Consider the following 20,964-nt stretch of genomic DNA (forward strand, 5'->3'; position numbering starts at 1 on the left):
ATTGAGGAGAAATTTTATAAAATTAACCCTTAAACAATGCACAATTTAAGACACGTGTGACATCAATCTTATAAGAGTGGATTTTATAGCAAGTCTATCAGTATCTTTGAAAATCTTTTGCTACAAAATTCGCAGAGAAAAATTAAATCTTTATTTGGGATGACTATATGATTCTTATGATTCTCCTTATCTTTTATGATTTATAATAAATTATTTAACAAAATAAATTAAGTTGTTCATTTTCTATGTCTCACCTTTATGAAGCATATAGTTTGGATATGAGTGTTATTAGATTCTTTTAACTCTTTAACCTAATTTTTGGATACTATTCAATATTGGATAGATCTAAATTATTTTATTAAATACAATCCATATGTGTACAAAATATGTTTAAATCATTCTTAGATTATATTTTATAGTTTTCTGAAATTTGAGAGTAATCGTTTTGACAAGTTAATTAATTAGTTGAGAATATGTAGGTAGATTATAATATCAGATTTGAAATTGATCACATAATTTATATTTTCTTTCTTAATTGAATTTGTACATTCTAACTTTAAAAATTCTAGAAAAAAGTTTTTGATTATTGTTGATGCTCGTGAACAAACAGTCGATGGGGGTGTCTCGCAGTCGGATGCAGTTTCGATCCTGGCGACGGTAGGGAAGAAGGAGAGGATGAATATTGGGGCCGACTCCTTCTCTGACTTTATGCCCGATTCTGAGCGCGCGGGGTGGACTGATACCCTGCACATGTAAGAATCGCAGGAATACGGGGCTAGTTTCCCCCATGGTACCTCCGACGGTCAAGTCAGTTGATGAACTTGGGGAGGTTTTTTGAGAGGCCTCTAGGCTATTGAGGTACTTGTAGGGGATTTTTCCTCTAGAATTATTAAAATGCTTTGGATAAAAAAGATCCCGAAGGGTAAAGCTAAGGTGTAAGAAGAAACAGAGATCCAACCTCCAAGAAAAAACCTCCTCTACTCTTACCTCCCTTACCTCCTTTTATAGCCCCATTGCCTCTGGGAGTTTGACCCTCGTCTTTTGTTGACTACACACAGGAGGCGGTTTGAAAGGTGAACAAGCAGGCTGCTGAGTCATCTTTCTTCCTCCGGGTGTCGGCAGGCGACTAGGAGGGAAGTCATTCAGTGTCAGGGGAGAAAGGTCTTCTTAGTGCTCTGGGTTTGTCAGAAGAGGTAGGGTGTAGGGTAGGTAGGCTGCGTGCCCGTCCTTCTCTCTTCAGGTGGCGGCTGGGAATTGGAGGAGAAGTCATTCGTGCACAGAGAAGCATCATGGCAATTATCTGGGAAATGACTTGTAAGCCGAATAAGCGGCTGGGCTTTTGAGCTTCTAAGTCGATTCGGACCATAGCTCGCTTGGGCTTATGCAGGTATTCTTCCGATATTTCTATTTTAGTGTGGTGACTGGCCATAACAATTATTTATAATACTCGGTCGCCAGATAATAGAAAGTGGAAGTAGACAATAGGTGCGAGTGATTTCTTTATAATTAAACAAAATCCTCTATGACCAGATAAAATGTACAATTTTACGTTGATGAATTCAATATTTATTTTTTAATTAATAATAATAGTTTTTTAGATATTGGTGCTTACATCATTAATATTTGAAAATTAGGATTCCAAATCATTAAATTGCTCTTAGATCATTAATATTTTAAGACTTTAAACCTCACTAATTATGTGGAAGGTAAAGTGTTGGAACCAACAAGATTTTATATATTGAAATATCTAAAAAAAATTAATATACTATGATAAACTTTTTTACCACTATGTTATAGTAAATACATAAACTAAAAATCAACAATTATAATATTTGACCTCGTGCATTGCACGTGCATTCCACCTAGTGTGTGTAATAAAAAATAAAAAATAAATTGGAGTAAATGTTCTATGGGAACATCTCCATATGGAATACTGTGATTTATACCAATCATGACTAATCATCGATCTATAGAGAGTTGGTTTGAGAATTATGACTGTTTCTCTCCATAATGTAAATCGCACGTAGAAAAATCATAGCCACTTATTAAAGAACCAATAATTGTAATAATATAGTGGTTCTTCCGCTAGTTTTTTTAAGATTCAGATCATCTCCACTATCGAAAAATAGTGGAACAACAACTATTTAATCACAACCATCGATTATCTAGTGGGTGCTTATTATTTTTTTAGTGTAAATTAAGAATGAGTGCAATATACATGGCTACAGTGAGTATTAGATTTAGAATGTATCACAATCGCCATCTAGATAATTAACAATTGAGATTTAAAATAGTTGTCTTTCCACTACTTTTTTTGTAGCGCAGAAGATCCAAATTATTTTTTCACGGCAGAGCTGCAGAGTGAATCGAAATCCCTAGCACGTAGGAGCGGTGATATTGCTCTTTGCATAAATATCCCCAACTCTCTCATATTTGCAAATGTGCTCTCTGAAGCTAGATATTTACTTTTTCCCCCAAACTAAAACTTAACGAACTAGTCGCACTAATAAACCCCACCCCTATCTAATCACCCCAACCCTAATAAAAAAAACCAAATCGATCCATCTTTTTTCTTAAAAACTCAACGAGCAAAATCCCAAGAGGAAATGGACCCAAAAGCTTCGGCCAAATCCAAGAGAACCCAAACTCAGCAAGCAAGAAGAGCCCACGCTCCTCCCGCCGCCATTGCCCACAAGAAGAAAGCAGCGGCCGCAGCCGCAGCAGAGGAGAGAGCCAGCACCACTCGATCCCTCCCCTCAAACTGGGATCGCTACGAAGATCCCGACGAAGAAATCGACGCCAATCTTGGCTCTAAAGAGGCTGGCGACGGCGAGGTCAAGCCAAAGAGCAAAGGGGCAGACTTTAGCTACTTGATCGAGCAGGCTCGATCTCAGCCCAAGGACTTCAGCTCTCGGGGTGTCGATGAGGTTTCATCGGGTAATTTCTTGTTTCTCTGCGTTAGATTAATTGGGTATGAATCAAAATGTCAGCTTTGTTAGTGTACGATCTATTTCTGGAGTTCGCACAGGAGAAATCAGTGGTATTTCTTGTGAGTTAGGAGATGACCTCAGTAAAGGGAAATGATGCAAAATACACTTGAGGTCGAGGCGAGATTTCATGCGGCAGTGATGTTGTGTGTCCTAGGGTCCTCAATTTATTCTTGGAACCGTGCGAAATGCGGTTCACCGATCATGCATCAAAAGCTATCTAACAAGTTTAATCGAAAGTTCAACCTTTGTTGGGTATTTGGGATAGAACTTAATAGCAATAAAGCACATTGTTGAGGAAGAAATTATAGAATCCGCGACTTGATATTCTATCTAGTATCAAGAAAAGGATTGTGTCTTTGCAGGTTTTCTGTTGTCCAATGAATGATGCATGCAAAATTTTGAATTGAATTGAAGAACATCTAAAATAATGTACGTTGATTTGTTGTGGAGTTAGCTTGAGTTCTTCTTTAGCTTTATGCTGAATATTGACTTTTGTTTTCTTCAGAATTCATGCGGGGAGGAAGCTCTATGCTTTCTACGAGAGGAAAGGGCCTACTATCTATGTGTGGGGATAACAATTTTATTGTTGATGATGACTCCGCATCAAGCTATGAGGTAGCAAGTCTTCCATATTATACACATATTTTGACCCGCTGTCTTTTATTAGTTTACCATTAGTATCATTATGCTTAGGCTTCTCTTCTTTGTTGTTCTCTTAAATTTCTAAAAGTTCCATTTATATGTTCTCAAGAAACTGAAAGAAGTGAAATAACTGAAGAATGTTTACATTTGTTTCTACCTTTTGTTAGTTGGTTGGTGTTCAGTAAACAAATCTATGCAAGGTTTCCTCCCATTCGTCCATAGAACTTATGAAAACATTTTCACCTTCTCCACCATTAAGCCCTAGGCTCATGTTGGATCATCACTGTTTCAAATCTTTGCTCAGGCTTAAGAAAAAAATGCATGCCGCTCTCCAGTAGCCTAATGCACCATATCAGTGTTGTTCATGCCCAATACAAGTATCATGTCTCATGATCTCTCAAATTTAGCTTCCTTTTATTGAATCTTATCTTTAGACTAAAGTCGGGATTCAAAACGGAAAGTTGGACTTCAGCTGAACATCTGTTATGTTAATAGGTTAAAACTTGTTAAAATCCTTAAAGGACATGAAATTCAACTTGATCTGTTAGAACAATAAAAGTGGCTTGTAAGTTTTCATTTATAATATTTGAAAAAGTTGTACTTTGATCTCTTTTTTCCTTTTTAACATTTTTTATCTCTGATGTCAGGTACCTTTCCTCTCGATGGATTTAAATGCCCTGGCGACACAACTATCAAAACTGAAGCTTTCGCAATTGCTTTCTATTGAATCAGATCTATTACCTGAAGAGCTGGTGAGTGTACTTCTTATCTAGTAGAATTATGCATTAAGCATCACGGTGTCATTTTTAATTGCTTTGTTTGTGAATACCCTGAAATTAATCTCCTCAAATAGAGGCAGGAACAAGGAAAACTTTTGAATAGTCATTTTCGGGAACTCAGAATTAGTGGCTCTTCAATAATATATTGATTGAATTTATCCTCGTATGTAATATGGATAATTGGTTTAAACCAAAGCTCAAAAGATCTTACCCAATCTTTTGACTTTCTTGCTCAAGTCATCAAAGCTTTCATTTTAGGGTAATTTGAAATGCACCCCTAGTGCTATGGGGTTGTAGCTATTCACAGATGCTTTCTATTCTAAATATCCTATTTTCAGGGTATTCATGATTTGCTTGGAATACTAAACACTATTTGATCATACACTAGCAACGCTTGATTGGAGCTAGACTTGGGTCTTAAATTTAATCTTATCTAAAACACACCTTAAGTTTCTGCCTGTAATATCATATGAGAACATTGACTCTATAGTGACAAACCCTGAAAATAATATGGCACTCGACTAGTAATGGAAGCTTCTTTTGTCTTCTGTCGCTCTTATGAGAAATGAAAATTCACATGCCAGCCAAACTTCTCCTTTCCGATATTTATTAATGTCGATTCCTTTTAACTGGCTTCTGTTAGCTCTCAAGGGAAATAAAATTCCAGTGATGCTAACTTCTTACTCACTAATGTTATCATTGTATTGTTTTGTTGCTAGAATGACGAGGAGGCCGAAACAACCTCAGCATCCAAGGAACGAGAAATTTCAGAGACGGCTGAATTCAACCATGTATTTGAGTCACAAGCCTCACGCAGTTCCCCAGTTTTAGTAAACAATGCTGGTATCCAGACTCATAGCAACTTCATGTTCAAGAATGATGAAAGAAACCTGGAAGCTGAAGCAGGAGAAAATAGACCCGACATTTCTCCATCGTCTTCTTCAAAACAAGAAGACACATCAGAGACCCGAAGTCATAAAACTGATAGATTTGAAGCCGCAGCTGCAGAAGCCGAGCTTGATATGCTTCTTGATTCACTGACAGAAACCAATATCTCTGGTTCAACAAATTTTGGTTCTGTTGCTCCTAATATTGGTCATGATTCTGATTCTTCAAGAGAAGTTGCTAAAACTTCTATTGATGATTCCATCGATAATTTGCTCGCTGAAACTTCCTCTAAACAAGCTCAAAATTCTCATTTTGGTTTGACATCCATCGAAGATTCTATTGATGACCTGCTTGCAGTGACCTCGGCTTCTCTTGAAGAACAGAAACCTGCAGCAAATCAGCAAAATAAGGGAACAGATTCGCCGTCTAAAGCCATGGAAGATTTTGATTCTTGGCTCGATACTCTTTAACGTCATAAGAAGTTCTGGTGTTATTTTTTTGGCCTCGCAAAGAAAGCCCCCGAACCGAGTTGTAACCATACGCTAGCAAGGATTGGTGGTGTAGCTGTACTGATGTCTGTACAATGAAACGATTGAATTCTGGCTCTTGAAGTAAATTTTCTCCATTTAATCTTCTAATCGAAAATTTTCCTTGATGTAATTTCTTTAGGCTTTAGGTGTGATGGCCCTCGGTCAAAATCTCGGATTTAAGAGCTTAGCTCTTTCGCAACTGCAGCGTAAAGATAATTACTTTTTCCTAATTTTTTCCTACTTGTAGCTGAAAGTTCAGGATGCTTTTGTGAAACATGTTTATGTAATTTTTGTGGTTCTCATTTTGTGCAATTACCTCAGAGTTCCGGGAGTTTTCTCAAATTTACCCAAGCGTTTTGCCCAACTCCCCTCTACATAAAAACCCCGAACAAAAGTCGCACCCCCCAAAAAAAAACCTCAAAACCGTCGTTAGGGCATTTCATCATCAACGTCTCCTTCAATGTCTCCAACTCGCAGGAGATCGAAGCCTCAGTCCCCATCGCCTCGCGCCAAAAAGAAGCACAAGAGACTAGACGCCATCAGCGACAGACCCCTCCCCTCCCTTCCCTCCTCCGACGATGACGAACGGCGGCCATCTCCGCCGCAGCTCATGCGCGCGACGAGCGCCGGAGATCCTCGACTCCTCCCCCGTCCCCTCCAACCGCGGGAAGAAGCCCTACCCCTATGACGATCGCCAGTCGAAGAAGAAGAAGAAGAAGAAGGTGAAGAGCAAGAAGAGCGAGGAGAAGAGATCAGTGTCGGTCTCGATCTCTTTTGAGGAGGAAGAGGAGGGCGAAGGATGGAGGTCGAGGTTGAGATCTAGGGCTAAGGGAGGGAGGATTAAAGGAAGGTCTCAGGTTGTTAAGGGAAGTATGGGTAAGAGGAGGAGGGTTTTGGACGATCTCGAGGAGATTAGGGCCCAAGGTTGTGACTTGAGTAAGAATGACAGAGATGAGGAGGCTGAGGAAGTGGAGGAGGATGAGGAAGAAAAGGGCGAGTCTGATTCGAGGGCATTTGAGGTTGAAGCAGGAGAAGAGGGGGATGGAGTTGCCTCTGAGTTGAAGGAGTTGGGGGCTTCTATAAAAGAAAAGGTGGGTGAGGGAGGAACGGGGAGTAAGAGGAAGCAGGTGGCTCAGGGTGTTGAAGGATCCGTTGTGCGTGGGGATGAGGAGGTTGAGGAGGAAAAGGCTGCATCTGATTCGAAGGCATTGGAGACTGGAGCAAGAGAAGAGGGACATGAAAATCAGGGTGAAGAAAAAGTTGCATCTGAGTTGGAAAAGTTGAAGACTTCTGTAAAAGGAAAGGCGGGTAAGAAACGGAAAAAAGGTAAGAGGAAGCGCCCGAGGCAGGATGTTCAAGAATCTGGGATGCAAGATGCGGAGTTGATTAGGGCTGACAAAGATGAAGATGTTGAGAAAATTGCGGTTGGGGAAGAAAAGGTTGCTTCTGATTGGAAGGAGTTGGAGACTTCTGAACAAGCTATTGTAACAAGGGAAGAAGAAAGGGATGATTGTGTAATTACCATGCAACAAGTTGAAGAAGAACGGGATGAATGTGCTGATAATGTGCAAGGAGTTGAAGCCAATCCGGAAATAGAGGTGGAGAAGGCTGTTGCCGATGAGAATGCTAACAACAATGTGTTTGCAAGCGAGAAGAATGTGAAGGAGAGTGATGTCGCATCTCCCATGTCGGATAATAAGCTTTCGAGTACAAGGGTTAAAGAAGGGAGGAGGTGTGGCTTGTGTGGGGGTGGCACAGATGGGAAACCTCCTAAGAAACTCATTAAAGAGTCTGTGGATAGCGATAATGAGGCATGCGAAGGGTCATCAACTTCAGAGGAACCGAATTATGATCCTTGGGATGGTTTTGGAGATGAGCCCGGATGGCTTGGTAGGCTCGTGGGTCCAATCCATGATCGGTTTGGCATTGCTCGTGTTTGGGTTCATCAGCATTGTGCTGTTTGGAGTCCGGAGGTGTGTGCCTCTACCTGACTTACTTCTATTTGCTTTCTAGATGCTGGCATTACTTGCAACATAAAGCATTATGATGTTTCTTTTCAATTTGTTTGGGTCAAGGCTAAGCTTTTGTGGGACTAAAGTTGGGGTTTGGGTCAGTGGTACTTTCCTTTCTCTAAATGTGCAGTTAGAATTGAAAGAATTATATCTGTTTTAACAAGAGAGACATGGAGGTGCACATATTTATGTACTGTCATAAATAAAGTTTTGTGAACAAATCATTGGTTAATCTGCCTAAATGCATTAAAGTAATCCATAACTGCTGGTTCTTAGCAAAACTTAAAATATAAATTAGTGCTTCCAAAATAAATTGATAAATTTGGGTATCTGTCGCTATGACAAAAAAAATTTAACCTACAATACAGGGTGCTTCACTTGTTAACCATGTTGGGCACGTTACATTGGGACAGATAACTTTAACCTACAAAATAAATTGATAAATTTGGGCATCTGTTGCTATGAAGAAACTTCAACCTACAATACAGGGTGATTCACTTGTTATCCATGTTGGCACGTTACATTGTGACAGATGAACATTTTGAGGTTCCTTCTTTAGTGTTATAATTATATTGACTATGTTGCATATAACTTGTGTCTTTTCAGGTTTACTTTGCTGGTTTGGGATGCCTGAAAAATATTCGCGCAGCACTTTGCAGGGGCAGGGCACTGAAATGTAGCCGCTGTGGAAGACCTGGGGCTACAATTGGCTGCCGTGTTGATCGATGTCCGAAAACATATCATTTGGTCATATTCTTTTTCTAACTTATTATATAATCCTTGTTCTTTGTTCTTTTAGTTTTTCTAAAATACTGTCATTTCATCTTCTTTGTAGCCTTGCAGCAGAGCTGAAGGTTGTATATTTGATCATCGGAAATTTCTCATAGCCTGCCATGATCATCGGCGTCTTTTCCAGCCTCAGGGAATTGGTTATTATCATCAAATTAGAAAAAGAAAAGCTAGGAAGTTGAAATTGGAAATGAGAAAGCATTCAAATGATGCTTGGAGAAAGGATCTAGAGGCTGAGGAGAAGTGGTTAGAACATTGCGGAGAAGATGAAGAGTTTTTGAAACGTGAAGGCAAAAGGCTTCATCGAGATATCTTAAGAATAGCACCTACTTATATTGGTGGTTCTTCGGAAAACGAAATATTGCACCAAGGGTGGGAATCTGTTGCAGGACTTCAAGGTGTTATCCAGTGCATGAAGGAAGTAGTTATACTGCCTCTTTTATATCCTGAATTTTTCAGTAATATGGGTCTTACTCCTCCTAGAGGTGTTCTTTTGCATGGATATCCTGGTACCGGCAAGACACTAGTTGTGAGGGCTCTGATTGGTGCATGCTCCCGTGGTGATAAACGAATAGCTTACTTTGCTCGTAAAGGTGCTGATTGTTTAGGCAAGTATGTTGGTGATGCAGAACGCCAACTAAGGCTTCTTTTTCAGGTGGCTGAGAAATCTCAGCCATCCATTATATTTTTTGATGAGATCGATGGATTAGCTCCAGTACGGTCCAGGCATCAAGATCAGACACACAGTTCGGTTGTCTCAACTTTGCTTTCCTTAATGGATGGGTTGAAATCTCGAGGTTCAGTCATAGTGATAGGTGCTACAAATCGTCCTGAGGCTATCGATCCTGCCCTAAGGCGGCCTGGAAGATTCGATCGAGAAATATATTTTCCTTTGCCTTCTGAGAAGGATAGGTCTGCAATTCTCTCACTTCATACTCAAACTTGGCCAAAACCATTATCTGGAGCACTGTTATCATGGATTGCACATCAAACTGTTGGTTATGCTGGTGCAGATCTGCAGGCACTCTGTTCTCAAGCAGCATTGAATGCACTGAAAAGAAATTTTGCCTTGAAGGAACTTCTATCTTCTGCTGAGAAAGGTCATGTTCATGGGAGACTTCCTTCTCTTCCATCAGTTATTGTGGAGGAAATAGATTGGTTGACGGCTCTTGCAGTGGCACCACCACCATGCTCCCGAAGGGAAGCTGGAATGGCTGCAAATGACATAGTTTCTTCACCTCTCCCCGCCCACTTAATTCCATGTCTGCTACTACCACTGTCATTTCTTCTTATCTCATTTTGTAATGATGAGAGAATTTGGTTGCCACCTGCCCTTTCTAAGGCAGCAAAATCCATTAGAAGTATTATTGTTTCTTCTTTGGAGCGTAGAAGAGTCGCAACTTCCTCTTGGCAGTCTCATCTTCATCATTTGCTTCAGGAAAAAATTGTCCTGAAAGAAATAGAGGCAAATCTTTCTCACTATGGCTTAATCGATGTGCCCTCAGTGAGTGGTGATAACTTTGTGTCAGACAGCAACGAGCAGAAGTTTGATTCCTTTATGTTGAGACATTCTGGTGAGCATAGACACAAGTCAATGAAAATGTTTCCTCAGAAATCGGAAAGCTCGTCTGGTTTTCGAGCATTGATATCTGGGAGTCCAAGATCTGGTCAGCAGCATCTAGCTAGTTGCCTTCTCCATAGCTTTATGGGCCATGTTGAAGTCCAGAAGGTTAATCTGGCAACTATCTCACAGGAAGGGCACGGGGATCTACTTCGTGGCTTAACACAAATTCTATGTATGTTATCCTGGTATTATTTGGTTAAATTTTTTACATCAGATAGTATTCTTATGATATAGATTCAATTCCTAAGTTCTTAACTATACAATTTACATTGACATGGACATGATCAGACGTTTTTGTTTAGTTGAGTTGCACCGTAAATGCATACATGAAGCTTATCTCAGTAACAAATAGTTTTGTAGACTATATACTTTATACATATCCTCTGGCCTTCTATGAATCCATTCAGTTGTTACCAAAAAATCAATGGTATATGGCTACAGAACTGATGATACAGCATAAACAGGGGAATGCGATGTTGCAACATGGAAATAAGGCATGTCTATGTGCTTATTCTATGTTCATTTTGATCAACTAATAGATTTTATATATTACAAGTTGTTTTACTTACAGTAATCACTTGAAGTTACAGCTCATGCTTCAGACACCAAAATAGTATTGCATGGTTGAATTATGTTCATTGACATAACATTATTTTTTTAATATAAGGCTTAAAATGCCAATAACTTGTGGTAGTTGTGCGCTGGTAAATTGTTGCTTTTGTCTCGTATATTGGTTCCTCATAGTCAGCGACTGATCCAGAAACTCTCTTTTTTCTTTTTTCTTTTTTTAGGTTGTTTTTTTGTTGTTGTTGTGGGGTTTGGGGCTGGGGAGGTGGGTGGAGGTAACAAGTGCCCGTTTACCTAAAAATGAAAATATAATATTGTAAAACTATTATCTGATGGGAATGTACTTATAGTAGACTTAATTGTTGAAAATTTAAATGGGTTTTACTTTCCAATGGCCTAATTCAAATTGTTGTTAATTTCTTTAGTATTTTTAGATAGCTTGGGCCTGCGGGTGCAATTTCTTTAGTATTTTTTAGATAGCTTGGGCCTGCGGGTGCAATTTTAAAATTTATGGAGGGGTAGATGTACAAATTACATGACTTTACATGCTAATTTGTATATGTTTGGGGGTGTAACTGCACCCCTAGCTAGGTAATAGGTGCTCATAGTTGCAGCTGCTTCATGGCCGCTAGAAACATTTCTTTTCCAGAGTCAAGACGTGCAATACATAATATCCAGATACTCATGCTTCATCTATGCACAAATGTGGTCTTCACCTTTCAGTTAGTCTGACTGCTGATGGATGTGGCCGTCTATGCCATGTCACTGATTGAGAATGCTTAACTGTATTTTGAATTACTTAACCATAGGTTTCAAATCAGTGCAACTGTCCTCGATTGTTATTACTTCTAATCTTATATTCCTTAGTGTGTTCTAGAGAATATGAAATCACTAATTATAGTTAGGAGCATAGCATTGTCACTTTTTGCCCTCCTAAGAATAAATATGTCTCTGACAGAATTTCTCCATACATGCGCGCAAGTGTCAATTTTCATCAATAGTGCGAATGGGGTATTTGTTCAAGTGCAGCTTTTATCCATGCACTTCCTTCATAGAGTATTGGAGTCTGCTAGTTTCTTTGGCATTCTTTTGAAACAAACAAAAATATTTGCAAACAACTGAGTGGGACTTTGAATTGATGGATGCCTGTATATGAATTATGTCGCTACAGTCGATGTAGATTTTGATTTAGGTATTGTAGAATTCTAACTGTATTTTCCCTCTCCTAATGTTTTGTAAGTTATTGAGAGGACATTTTATGTATCCTTAGGTTCAAAGGTGAACTTTATTTGCATTCAGCATATACGTACATTAATTTTGGCTATTTCCTTCCAACTGTTTTGCTCTTATGCTAGCATTTTTCTAACAGCAAAATGCTTCCACTTGGGACGATGTGTTATCTACATGCCTAGGATTGATTTATGGGCTATTAGTGAGAACCTTGGGGAAGATGTCGAGAGTCCTACTGCTCCTTTGATCTGCAAATCATTGACAGTAAACAATGGCACAAAAAGTGTTTCAGAAATGTGGAATTCATTTGTTGAGCAGGTTGATTCTGTGAGCACATCTGCCTCTTTGATTATCTTGGTAAGCGCTAGATTCAGTGCTCATGATGTAACTTTGGCTGTCTTTCAGAATGAACAATATGCTTGACACTTGAAAATGTGATTTTTTTTTCCTTCCTGGAGTTGCACTTTAAATATCAGTAGTTTGGAATTTGCAGGTGCATTAATGTTTTTTTTAATGTCTCTGCGCTATATGTAAGCGGTCATTTTTCACGACAACATTTGTAACCAGTCACTCAACGAGCATTTTATTTTTAGCTATGTTTCTGGGTTTGTGGTATTTCCTAATTTCACAGTGCTGACAGCTGTATCCTCTTCAACAGTCTCTTGCTAGTGGCCTTGCGTTGCTTCGATTATTTCTGTATTTGATCTGCAATTCTTTGCATAAAGATGCTGATATGATAACTATCTACATTGTCATGCACCATATAGCTTCTTCTCAACTTTGATCTTTTTTATTTATCCTCATTTTGCAGGCTACTTGTGAAATACAAAGTCCTGACCTCCCTCTGGGTATAAGGCATTTCTTCGCCAGGGATATATTACGTGCTGATTCTGCTGCATCAGAACACAAAATACCACGTTTTTCTGTGCATATTAACGGAATTTTTGACCATAAACTACTTATTAATTCCTCTGCAGAAAAATTGTCAGATGATCTAATACGAAATTTTGTTCAGTTGCTTCATCACAGAACTCATCAAACTAAAAATCAAGAGAAATTGAAAACCTCTGGTGATTTGGAAGCTAATTCAGAATCCCAAATGCTAAGCATGGAAACTGGACAGAAGACAGGATTAATTGACACAAAGTTTTCTTCTGAAGGAATAGCATGCAGAAAAGACCAAACTCAACAAAGTCTAAATTCTGATCCAACATCTCTAATAAGTGGACACCAGGAGGCTGGTATTAAACCCATTAGGCATCAGGATTCATTTCCAAGAATTTTACCTTGCAAATCTTCAACAGGGAGTTCACCATTAGCAGTTGCAACGTTTGGCTATCAAATTCTAAGATGCCCTCAATTTGCTGAACTTTGTTGGATAACCTCAAAACTAAGAGAAGGTCCCTCCACTGGTAGCAATGGACCTTGGAAAGATTGGCCTTTCAATGCTTGTATAATGCATGTTACTAACTCACCTGACAAGATATCAGCTGGAGTAAACTCTAGCATCCATAAAGAGAAGTACAATTCCGGTGTGGTAAGAGGTTTAACAGCTGTGGGCTTATTGGCATACAGAGGTGTTTACACATCAGTTAGGGAAGTGACAACTGATGTCAGGAAAGTGTTAGAGCTATTAGTTGAACAGATTCGTGTCAAGATATTGGCTGGGAAAGATAGCTACCAGTACCTTCGGATCTTATCTCAAGTGGCTTACCTAGAAGATATGGTCAACAGCTGGGCATACAAATTTCAGAGGTAAATATTTTATCTTACCAATATCCAGACCTGTCTTAATAATCTTTCTTTCTAAAATTTATCATATTGATTGTAAATCTTTGAATCCATTTGAGTTATTTTGAATACTTACATATTCTTAACTTTTATCACATCTACTATTTCCTCTACTTCACCATGAGAAACGTTAGGGGTTCCTTCCCCTAGTTTGGTACTTATGTCAATTTTTAATTGCATATATATTGCCTTTTATTGCCAACTTACCTGGTTTTATGTTGTTTCTTTTCGAACAAGTTCTCAATGTGATGATGCCTATGTACTGCTTCTTTTTCAGTTCATATACGAACAATCCAACAACTGAATCAAACGCCAAGCTAGTGTCCACAGAAAGCCTGTGTACAGAAAATAATTTAAGTGGTACCAACCTCGTTGATAAGAGCTCCTCTGGAGCACCAGAGTCTTTACCAGGTGTAAGTTCTGCAAAATCCATTACTGATAACGGACAATGTACTGATGTAGATAAAGGCCTTTCGGATCATCCATCACCTAGACCGGGCATTGCCGTGATACAGCAAACTGAGCAGTTGCAGGAGGATGTTCGTTCTGCATCTCTTCCCTCTAACAGACATTCAGAGCCTTCTTTGGCTGTTACTACACAGGATGACGAAGATGAAGCTTGCAGAACTCGTCCTGAAGTCAGAAAAAGGCTGGACCATGTAACACAGTTAAATGGCTTGGAAATTCCAGAGAAGAGCCCAGGTGATGATCCTAATATTTCAGCTAATGCTGTATCATCTAGCTCGAAAGACGTAACTTTTTGCAACAATACTTTGGACACTGTTCTTTCATGTAAAGATTCTGAGCTTGTTCCGGAGGAACCTTCTAAAATTTCTGATCCTACCCTCGGAAAGGATTGCAACGTTTTAGCTGCCTCCAAGGTTTGTTGTTTCTACAAGTGTTGCTCTGGATGCTTGCATGCCCTCTATATGTTGGTCCGTGGCATTTTATCTCAGTGCTGGGAATCTAATGGTCGATGCTCGACTGTTGATGATATCAATAATGTTGTTTCCTCGTGTTCTTTAAATATTTTGGCAGCATTGAGGAAATGCTACATGTTTGAAAATATCAATTTGGCTGAGTACTGTAAAAGAACTCAATTTGAAAACCGCGCCTGCCAAGAAGTTGGTAATAAGAAGCAAATCTCATGTCGGGATAAAACCTTAAACAACGTGTTCCTGGTTGCAGACTGCATTTGCCACTTGAGAAAGGAAGACAATCCCAAAGGACATGCTGAAAATGATTCTTCACTCCAACAAGCCTCAACATATTTCTTTAGAGATGGGGTATTAGTATCTTCAGAACCCCAAACAGATGATGTACTACATTGTAGATATGATAAATTTTGCCTGTGTTCTATGATGGAGATAGTACGCGAAATCAAGGAAGCAGTGGCTGATGCAAAAGACTGACATGTTGACTTCAAGAAGAAAAAGAGTTGAGATTCTCATTTTCTGGAGGTGTACGAATTTTGAAATATAGGCAGGAATTTTCGGTCTACACCTCTATGAAATCTTATCTTGCATGGTAATTCAGAATGACGGGCAATTTCCCGGACTGCTTAACCTTTGGATGAACTTTTGGTAAGTTTGAAGCAGTTTGACTAAAATCAAACTTGTTAACATGTAAATATGATTCGGTAACATGTTAGAATTACTTTGTAACTTTGTTATCATGTTAGCTGTGGCAAATAATCAATGGTGACAATGAAGGACAGCTTATGCGTGTAAATGTATTTAAATGTAGCAATTAACCAATGTTGACAATGAAGGCTAGTCTATGTATTTAGATATATTTGAGTAGGGAAAAGAACCAGTGACAATACAGATACTCCTGCTTTAGTGACTGCATGGCATATTTTATCTTTATTTCTCTATAATACTGCTTCATGTGAAAAAAATTTCCATTTGCCTTCAGGTTTCTGTGCCATTTCCTGTCAATTATAGAATCTATGTGGTGGCTATTTTGTATGTGGATCGTCAGTTTGTAATTTGCCGGGAGGCAACTTGCGGAAGTGCCCAGTTTTAAGAGTTTGTCAAGCACAGCCTAAAGTTCCCATTATACCTTGTGTTGATCAAGCCTACATGTTTGATATTTTGGTTGTTTTGTTGTACATAAAGTAGAAACAATCAGACCAAAAAACAGTGCCATCAGTCAAGGATATAAATAGGAACCTGGAAACCTAACGTGTTTACATGCAATCGCATTTGAAGCTGAAAATAGCGGGCGTCTGCGCATTTTCTCAACCAAAAAAAAAAAAAAAATCTAAATGTGACCCAAATTTAAATGTGATGTGATCAACCAACAGAGCCAGGATTTCATTACGAACCTTCCGGCTGTTACATAATAATAGTAGAAGTTTCACAAGAACAAATTACAGTTAAAAAGTCAACATGCTGTCCATCCAAGACAAATAAGGAACCACTTTAGGAGTTCAACATCTCCCGAGTCATAAAAGCATAAGATTAGCTAACATAGTTTCCCGCAAGACACATATGTAGATAAATGCCCCAGAATCCTATGAAGTTTAACCTAACCCTTCAACATGAAGGGACAGGTCACTAAGCAGCTACGAACATGGCATCAACTCTTTAGCGTCACGAGCGTACATCATAGTCCTTGAGGCAGCTTTTGTAAGAGTCCCCGTGCAAATTACTGGACATAGCGATGAACACATAATGATGGCAAACCGGAGAAGATAGTTGCAAATGCTCTTATAACTGCCAGGGACCATATTATTATCATCATCAGCATATGCAACATGCCATTTCTTCTCATTGTCATTCAAAAGCCCTAATCCTGCTAAAAAGGCGTAGCAGCACACACGGCCTGAAGACTGCTTACTTTTGTGCAACTAATCTCAACAGAGTTGGGATTTGAAGATGGAGAAGATGGTTCGAAGTTCATATCTGCGGAAGTAGGAGATGCAGGAAAAGCGTCATCTACTACGTCAACCACCGGAATTCTCTCAGTCAAGGAAAAACCAAAAACCTTGCAGCTATTTCTCCCAATAGCCTGTTCATTCTTTAAACCCTGCTTAGAGCTGTTCTCTGCCTCACATTGCTTTCTGTTGAGTTCACCTGCGAACTTTGGAAAGTATGAATATCCTAAATAACTGCCATTGTTACCATTATTCCAAGTATTTGATCCATAAACTGATTGAGAGCATGGTAACTGAGAATTTTGTTGAAACGTTAGGACAGAAGAGGGTGAAGACACTTGAACTGGAGGTGTCGATGGAGGTACAAAGATGCTATACCCCTGGATTGGTACAGGCTCTCGACCTCCCACGCTAGGGTTTCCACCCTTAAAGGACCCAAATACACAATTCTCTGCATATGGATTTGCTGGGAAAATTTCTTGACCTTGCAAGACCTTATGGAACCTTACAGATTCTCCAAAGCCTGCGCGTTTGTAGCAAAACTCAGATCTCCTCATTTCAGGATATTGATGATTTTGTTTCTCGGTAATCCGAGAACTCATCACACCATTATGACCATAAGAAGCTTTAGAACCGAAATTTTCTTGACCTTGCAAGACCTTGTGGAATCTTACTGATTCCCCTAAGTCCACACACCCACTTCCATCTGAAAACAATTACATAAAAAAATTAAAGTGGTAGACGAATTTTAGCTTTCTCTAGCTAGTAGTAATGTACTAAAAAGACTTACTTGAAACTGGGTTATCAGGATTAGCCGGAGGCAGACAGAATTTAGTTCGTTTAGAACCAGATGCTGACAGACCAGTTGATCCTGAAACGGTACCAGTCGGCTCTATCTCCCATGGAGATAACCTACTTTGTCGACTTCTATCAACATCATCATCATCCCATCTCACCTGTAAAAAGTCAAGACATAAAACAGTTATCATGTCAAAACATTTCCTTTCTGCAGCACTCCAATGCAACATAAAAGTTGCACAGATCAAGAAACAATTGATCATATGACTCGTAGAATAGTCAACATGAGATGAAAACCAGAATACTTAGTTTGGGTTAATTAAGACTCCCTAGTGCCTAGGGCTCACTAGTAAATGACCACATGGAATAAACCATTCATAGTAGGTAGTTGGAAAGAGTACGTACTTCAAATTCTACCTATGGGTTTAAATCAAATAAAGGGGAAATAAATCCATGCTGCTTTTAGACTGAAGTTATTAATGGATTAAGTAAATAATTGCAAAATAACAATAAAAATACTTCTATAACGTACCAAAAGACATTTCCATTTTGAACCAGGCCATCTAGCGGGGTCCACATCACCAATTCCAGCGACCCATCCTGTATACCTGACAAAATGAACATGTAAAGAAATTTTTCCCATATTAAAGATATGAGTGTTGTTTTTCATGAATTTCATGTGTCATACCTTCTCTCTGATGCATCTTCACTTTCAAATCGCATTTTAAATCGTGTTCCAATAGAAAATGAATAATTCATGCTCTTTGCAAACTTCCACAGTGGTATTATGAACTCTGAAGGGCTTGCTCTGCAAAATATAAACCTTCAGTTACAAATGTCTAAACCCAAATGGAGATACCTATACTAGCCAAGTATTCCAAAGCTATCTGATACAAATTGATTAGATGCCAAACCAACAATTTGGAAACCTTGCATGTCATCATTTAAAGCTAACAAATACTCTCAATTATATGTAGCCCAATTGTTATGGTTACAAACAGTAACTGGGCCACAACGGATTCAAAGGATAAAAGTAGTATAAAGCTGCTGTGAAGTTCAGAAGCTTTCGATATGGCAGCAGATCAGAAACTAGTTGATAATAACCATATATAAATATACCTTGGGTTATAGTAGATGTGGAAAACACTTTTTGAGGACACAGCATCAGCCACAGCAGCAAGTGTACCAAGATTCATGCTCTGGGTGCAGAGACCAGAATAAGGTATTGCACTCTTAAGCTGTACAGCTCTCCGGACTCCCAATCTTAGCTCCCCATTGTTACCTCTATTTAAACAAAAAAAGGGAGAAAGAAAGATATGAAGTAAAGAATTTGTGACTTACGTTAAAAAAAAAATAGTTGGTATCAACATGACCTGCATTCACTTACCGAAGGAAAAGCACAGCATCCCCAGAGGTAAGCTTCTTCTTGTTTATAAATGCACTCCATCCTGTAGTGAGAAGGTGTCTACGTGGTTGACCTGTTAAGAGCCTACATAAATACTAAAATCTCCAAGGTAACATAACAAATCCTTGAAGTCAGCATTGACGATCTGAAAGACTTGCTTCACAAAATGAGAAATGTCTCATAACAATTTGTTTCACACAAACATGACATGCTTCAACAAAAACCAGTCTTCTCAGCTGAAAGAATATAGAAATCAACATGCCCTTATGGAGGAAAATTTATTTGTTCATGAGTCGCTTCTAAACCTGCCAAGTCCTCTTAAAGACCCCCCGACAACTTGAACAGTCAGAATCTGATCAACCATATCAAGCCCACTCAAGACCCTCCTTTTTGCCTCTATTAAATCTCATATGCAGATAACTCGCACATGAAAAGGTTGAGTGATATAAAGTTGCATTAACAGGTTTTTTTTTAAATGGCCAAGTAAAACACCATGGTAGACGATAATTTGGTTAACCTGATTACAAGGCTAATAATACATATACATCAAGTCAACTACAGGAAATCATTACTACTAAGACTTCAGAGTATACTAATACAGGTCGCTTTCTACCAACAAAATTGATGCATGTGCCTAACAGTTTCCAATAAGTTTGTCATTAGCGACTTTTAAATATTTATGTGGTCCCTTGGTTATGAACGATCAGTTTGATTAGGATTATCCAGCACAGAACATAGCAGTCAGCACAGAAATTCTGGTTTGTTGCTTACATAAACAAGACGAAAATGATCGAGGAGATGCCATTCCTAAACTCCAATCCTCCTAATCCATCAACTATCAATATTAAGAGACTTCTCCCTAATACAAGTTGGAGTTTACCATTCATTAAGTTGCATTTATTTTACACTTCCATCTGTGACATTATCCAGAGGATGCAAGTTGAAAGACAGGAAATTTAGGCATCACTAGGGAACAATTTTCTAAAGACACCAAAACTAGAGCGAGATGGTCTCTACGTAGAAATAGGATAAACTTAGTTTACTCTTATCCAAGTTAACTTATCACCATTTACATTCTCTCCACAACTCGACGACTGCAGAGGAATATCAAGCATCCCCAAGTTTAGAGCTTGGTTCAGTGAGCTTTCCACAACCCCAATAGACAAACATCGTAGCGTACGTAAACTCAAGACTACTACAAGAGACCCGTGCGTGTGTTCTCTTACCTCGGTAGATATGTCGAAACCTCCACTCTGTTCCATGCAAATCTTTGGCAACAAGCTCTTGTGAAGGCCTCTGCTGTGCGTAATCCTATATTCCAAAAGAACAAGTCTGATCATCTTATAGTTTGTATGATCTCTCTGGTTTCACCCAAAACAGAACGTACCAACGGAGGGAAACAATCTTCAGCAGCTCTTCGAGGAACAGAGAACCCTCCATGAGTACTGGTATCCGAAGCAGTGAGGGTCTTGCAGAACATATGCGGCATCAATGACGACCTATTCTCGCCATTGAACTCCTCAGCTTCCTCATCCCCTTCAACCTCCCCCTCCCCCAGCTTCTGTTCAACTTCCTGCTCAACAAAACCCCCCAAAATGAACCGATCAAGTGAAAAGGGTTAGCTTCGAAAAGGACAGCTTTAAACCAGAACTTATTCGTTATTGCGTAATGTCAAGTTTTTGGAGACTTATTTCAGAAACCCAAGAAGGAAATCGCACAAACCTCGCATCGAGGGACAAGAGATAGCTGAGCAAAGACCTCATCAGTAGCCGCATCCGCCTGCCAAAATAAGGAAACCCCAAATAAACATACAAAATCACAAAAATTTTGTTAAAAAAACAATTTTGAGAGGAAAAAAAAATAAAAAAACAAAAACCCTAACATGGAGCTTGACGTCGGCGACGCGGCAAAAGACGTGAGCAGGAACATTGGATCGAAAACCCTCAGAAAACCCTAGAGTCTCGAAATGCCCCTGGGTCAAGTAAACAACCGAGCTCCCTTTCTTCGGCAGCGAGATCATCGGCCCGGCGCAAGCGTG

At 39.2% G+C, this 20,964-nt stretch overlaps 3 protein-coding genes across 3 annotated transcripts in view; 2 read left to right on the top strand and 1 right to left on the bottom strand.

Moving 5' to 3' along the window:
• LOC109847277 lies at positions 2,551-6,348 on the top strand. The gene is made up of 4 exons (XM_020416516.1): positions 2,551-2,937; positions 3,496-3,605; positions 4,280-4,384; positions 5,131-6,348. The coding sequence occupies exons 1-4, from the start codon at positions 2,607-2,609 to the stop codon at positions 5,767-5,769; spliced, it is 1,185 nt and encodes a 394-aa protein (XP_020272105.1). The 5' UTR covers positions 2,551-2,606; the 3' UTR covers positions 5,770-6,348.
• On the top strand, positions 6,384-15,704 carry LOC109847271. The gene is made up of 6 exons (XM_020416511.1): positions 6,384-7,802; positions 8,448-8,588; positions 8,677-10,426; positions 12,191-12,408; positions 12,863-13,806; positions 14,120-15,704. Exons 1-6 carry the CDS (start codon positions 6,408-6,410, stop codon positions 15,252-15,254), a joined length of 5,583 nt encoding a protein of 1,860 aa, XP_020272100.1. The 5' UTR covers positions 6,384-6,407; the 3' UTR covers positions 15,255-15,704.
• The window catches only part of LOC109847285 (auxin response factor 15-like), a 5,195-nt gene continuing 362 nt past the window's right edge, over positions 16,132-20,964 (bottom strand). Inside the window, exons 1-10 of the mRNA XM_020416525.1 lie at positions 20,809-20,964; positions 20,649-20,705; positions 20,314-20,499; positions 20,153-20,237; positions 18,909-18,999; positions 18,641-18,805; positions 18,210-18,329; positions 18,054-18,129; positions 17,514-17,679; positions 16,132-17,429 (exon numbers count right to left, since the gene is read on the bottom strand). The exon at positions 20,809-20,964 is cut by the window's right edge and continues 362 nt beyond it. Of these exons, the coding sequence (XP_020272114.1) occupies positions 16,645-17,429; positions 17,514-17,679; positions 18,054-18,129; positions 18,210-18,329; positions 18,641-18,805; positions 18,909-18,999; positions 20,153-20,237; positions 20,314-20,499; positions 20,649-20,705; positions 20,809-20,964 (1,887 nt within the window). The 3' untranslated portion in view covers positions 16,132-16,644. The remainder of the gene's footprint in view (positions 17,430-17,513; positions 17,680-18,053; positions 18,130-18,209; positions 18,330-18,640; positions 18,806-18,908; positions 19,000-20,152; positions 20,238-20,313; positions 20,500-20,648; positions 20,706-20,808) is intronic.

The sequence above is a fragment of the Asparagus officinalis genome, chromosome 1 (genome assembly GCF_001876935.1).
Source record: "Asparagus officinalis chromosome 1, Aspof.V1, whole genome shotgun sequence".
Lineage (NCBI taxonomy): Eukaryota > Viridiplantae > Streptophyta > Magnoliopsida > Asparagales > Asparagaceae > Asparagus > Asparagus officinalis.

Bases quoted from the DNA above. Each gene is read 5' to 3' on its own strand.
- LOC109847277 (XM_020416516.1), top strand. From the start codon at position 2,607: ATGGACCCAAAAGCTTCGGCCAAATCCAAGAGAACCCAAACTCAGCAA. The intron at 3,606-4,279 runs GTAGCAAGTCTT...CTCTGATGTCAG, and splicing joins ACTCCGCATCAAGCTATGAG to GTACCTTTCCTCTCGATGGA. The intron at 4,385-5,130 runs GTGAGTGTACTT...TTTTGTTGCTAG, and splicing joins ATCTATTACCTGAAGAGCTG to AATGACGAGGAGGCCGAAAC.
- LOC109847271 (XM_020416511.1), top strand. From the start codon at position 6,408: ATGACGAACGGCGGCCATCTCCGCCGCAGCTCATGCGCGCGACGAGCG. The intron at 12,409-12,862 runs GTAAGCGCTAGA...CTCATTTTGCAG, and splicing joins CTGCCTCTTTGATTATCTTG to GCTACTTGTGAAATACAAAG. The intron at 13,807-14,119 runs GTAAATATTTTA...CTTCTTTTTCAG, and splicing joins TGGGCATACAAATTTCAGAG to TTCATATACGAACAATCCAA.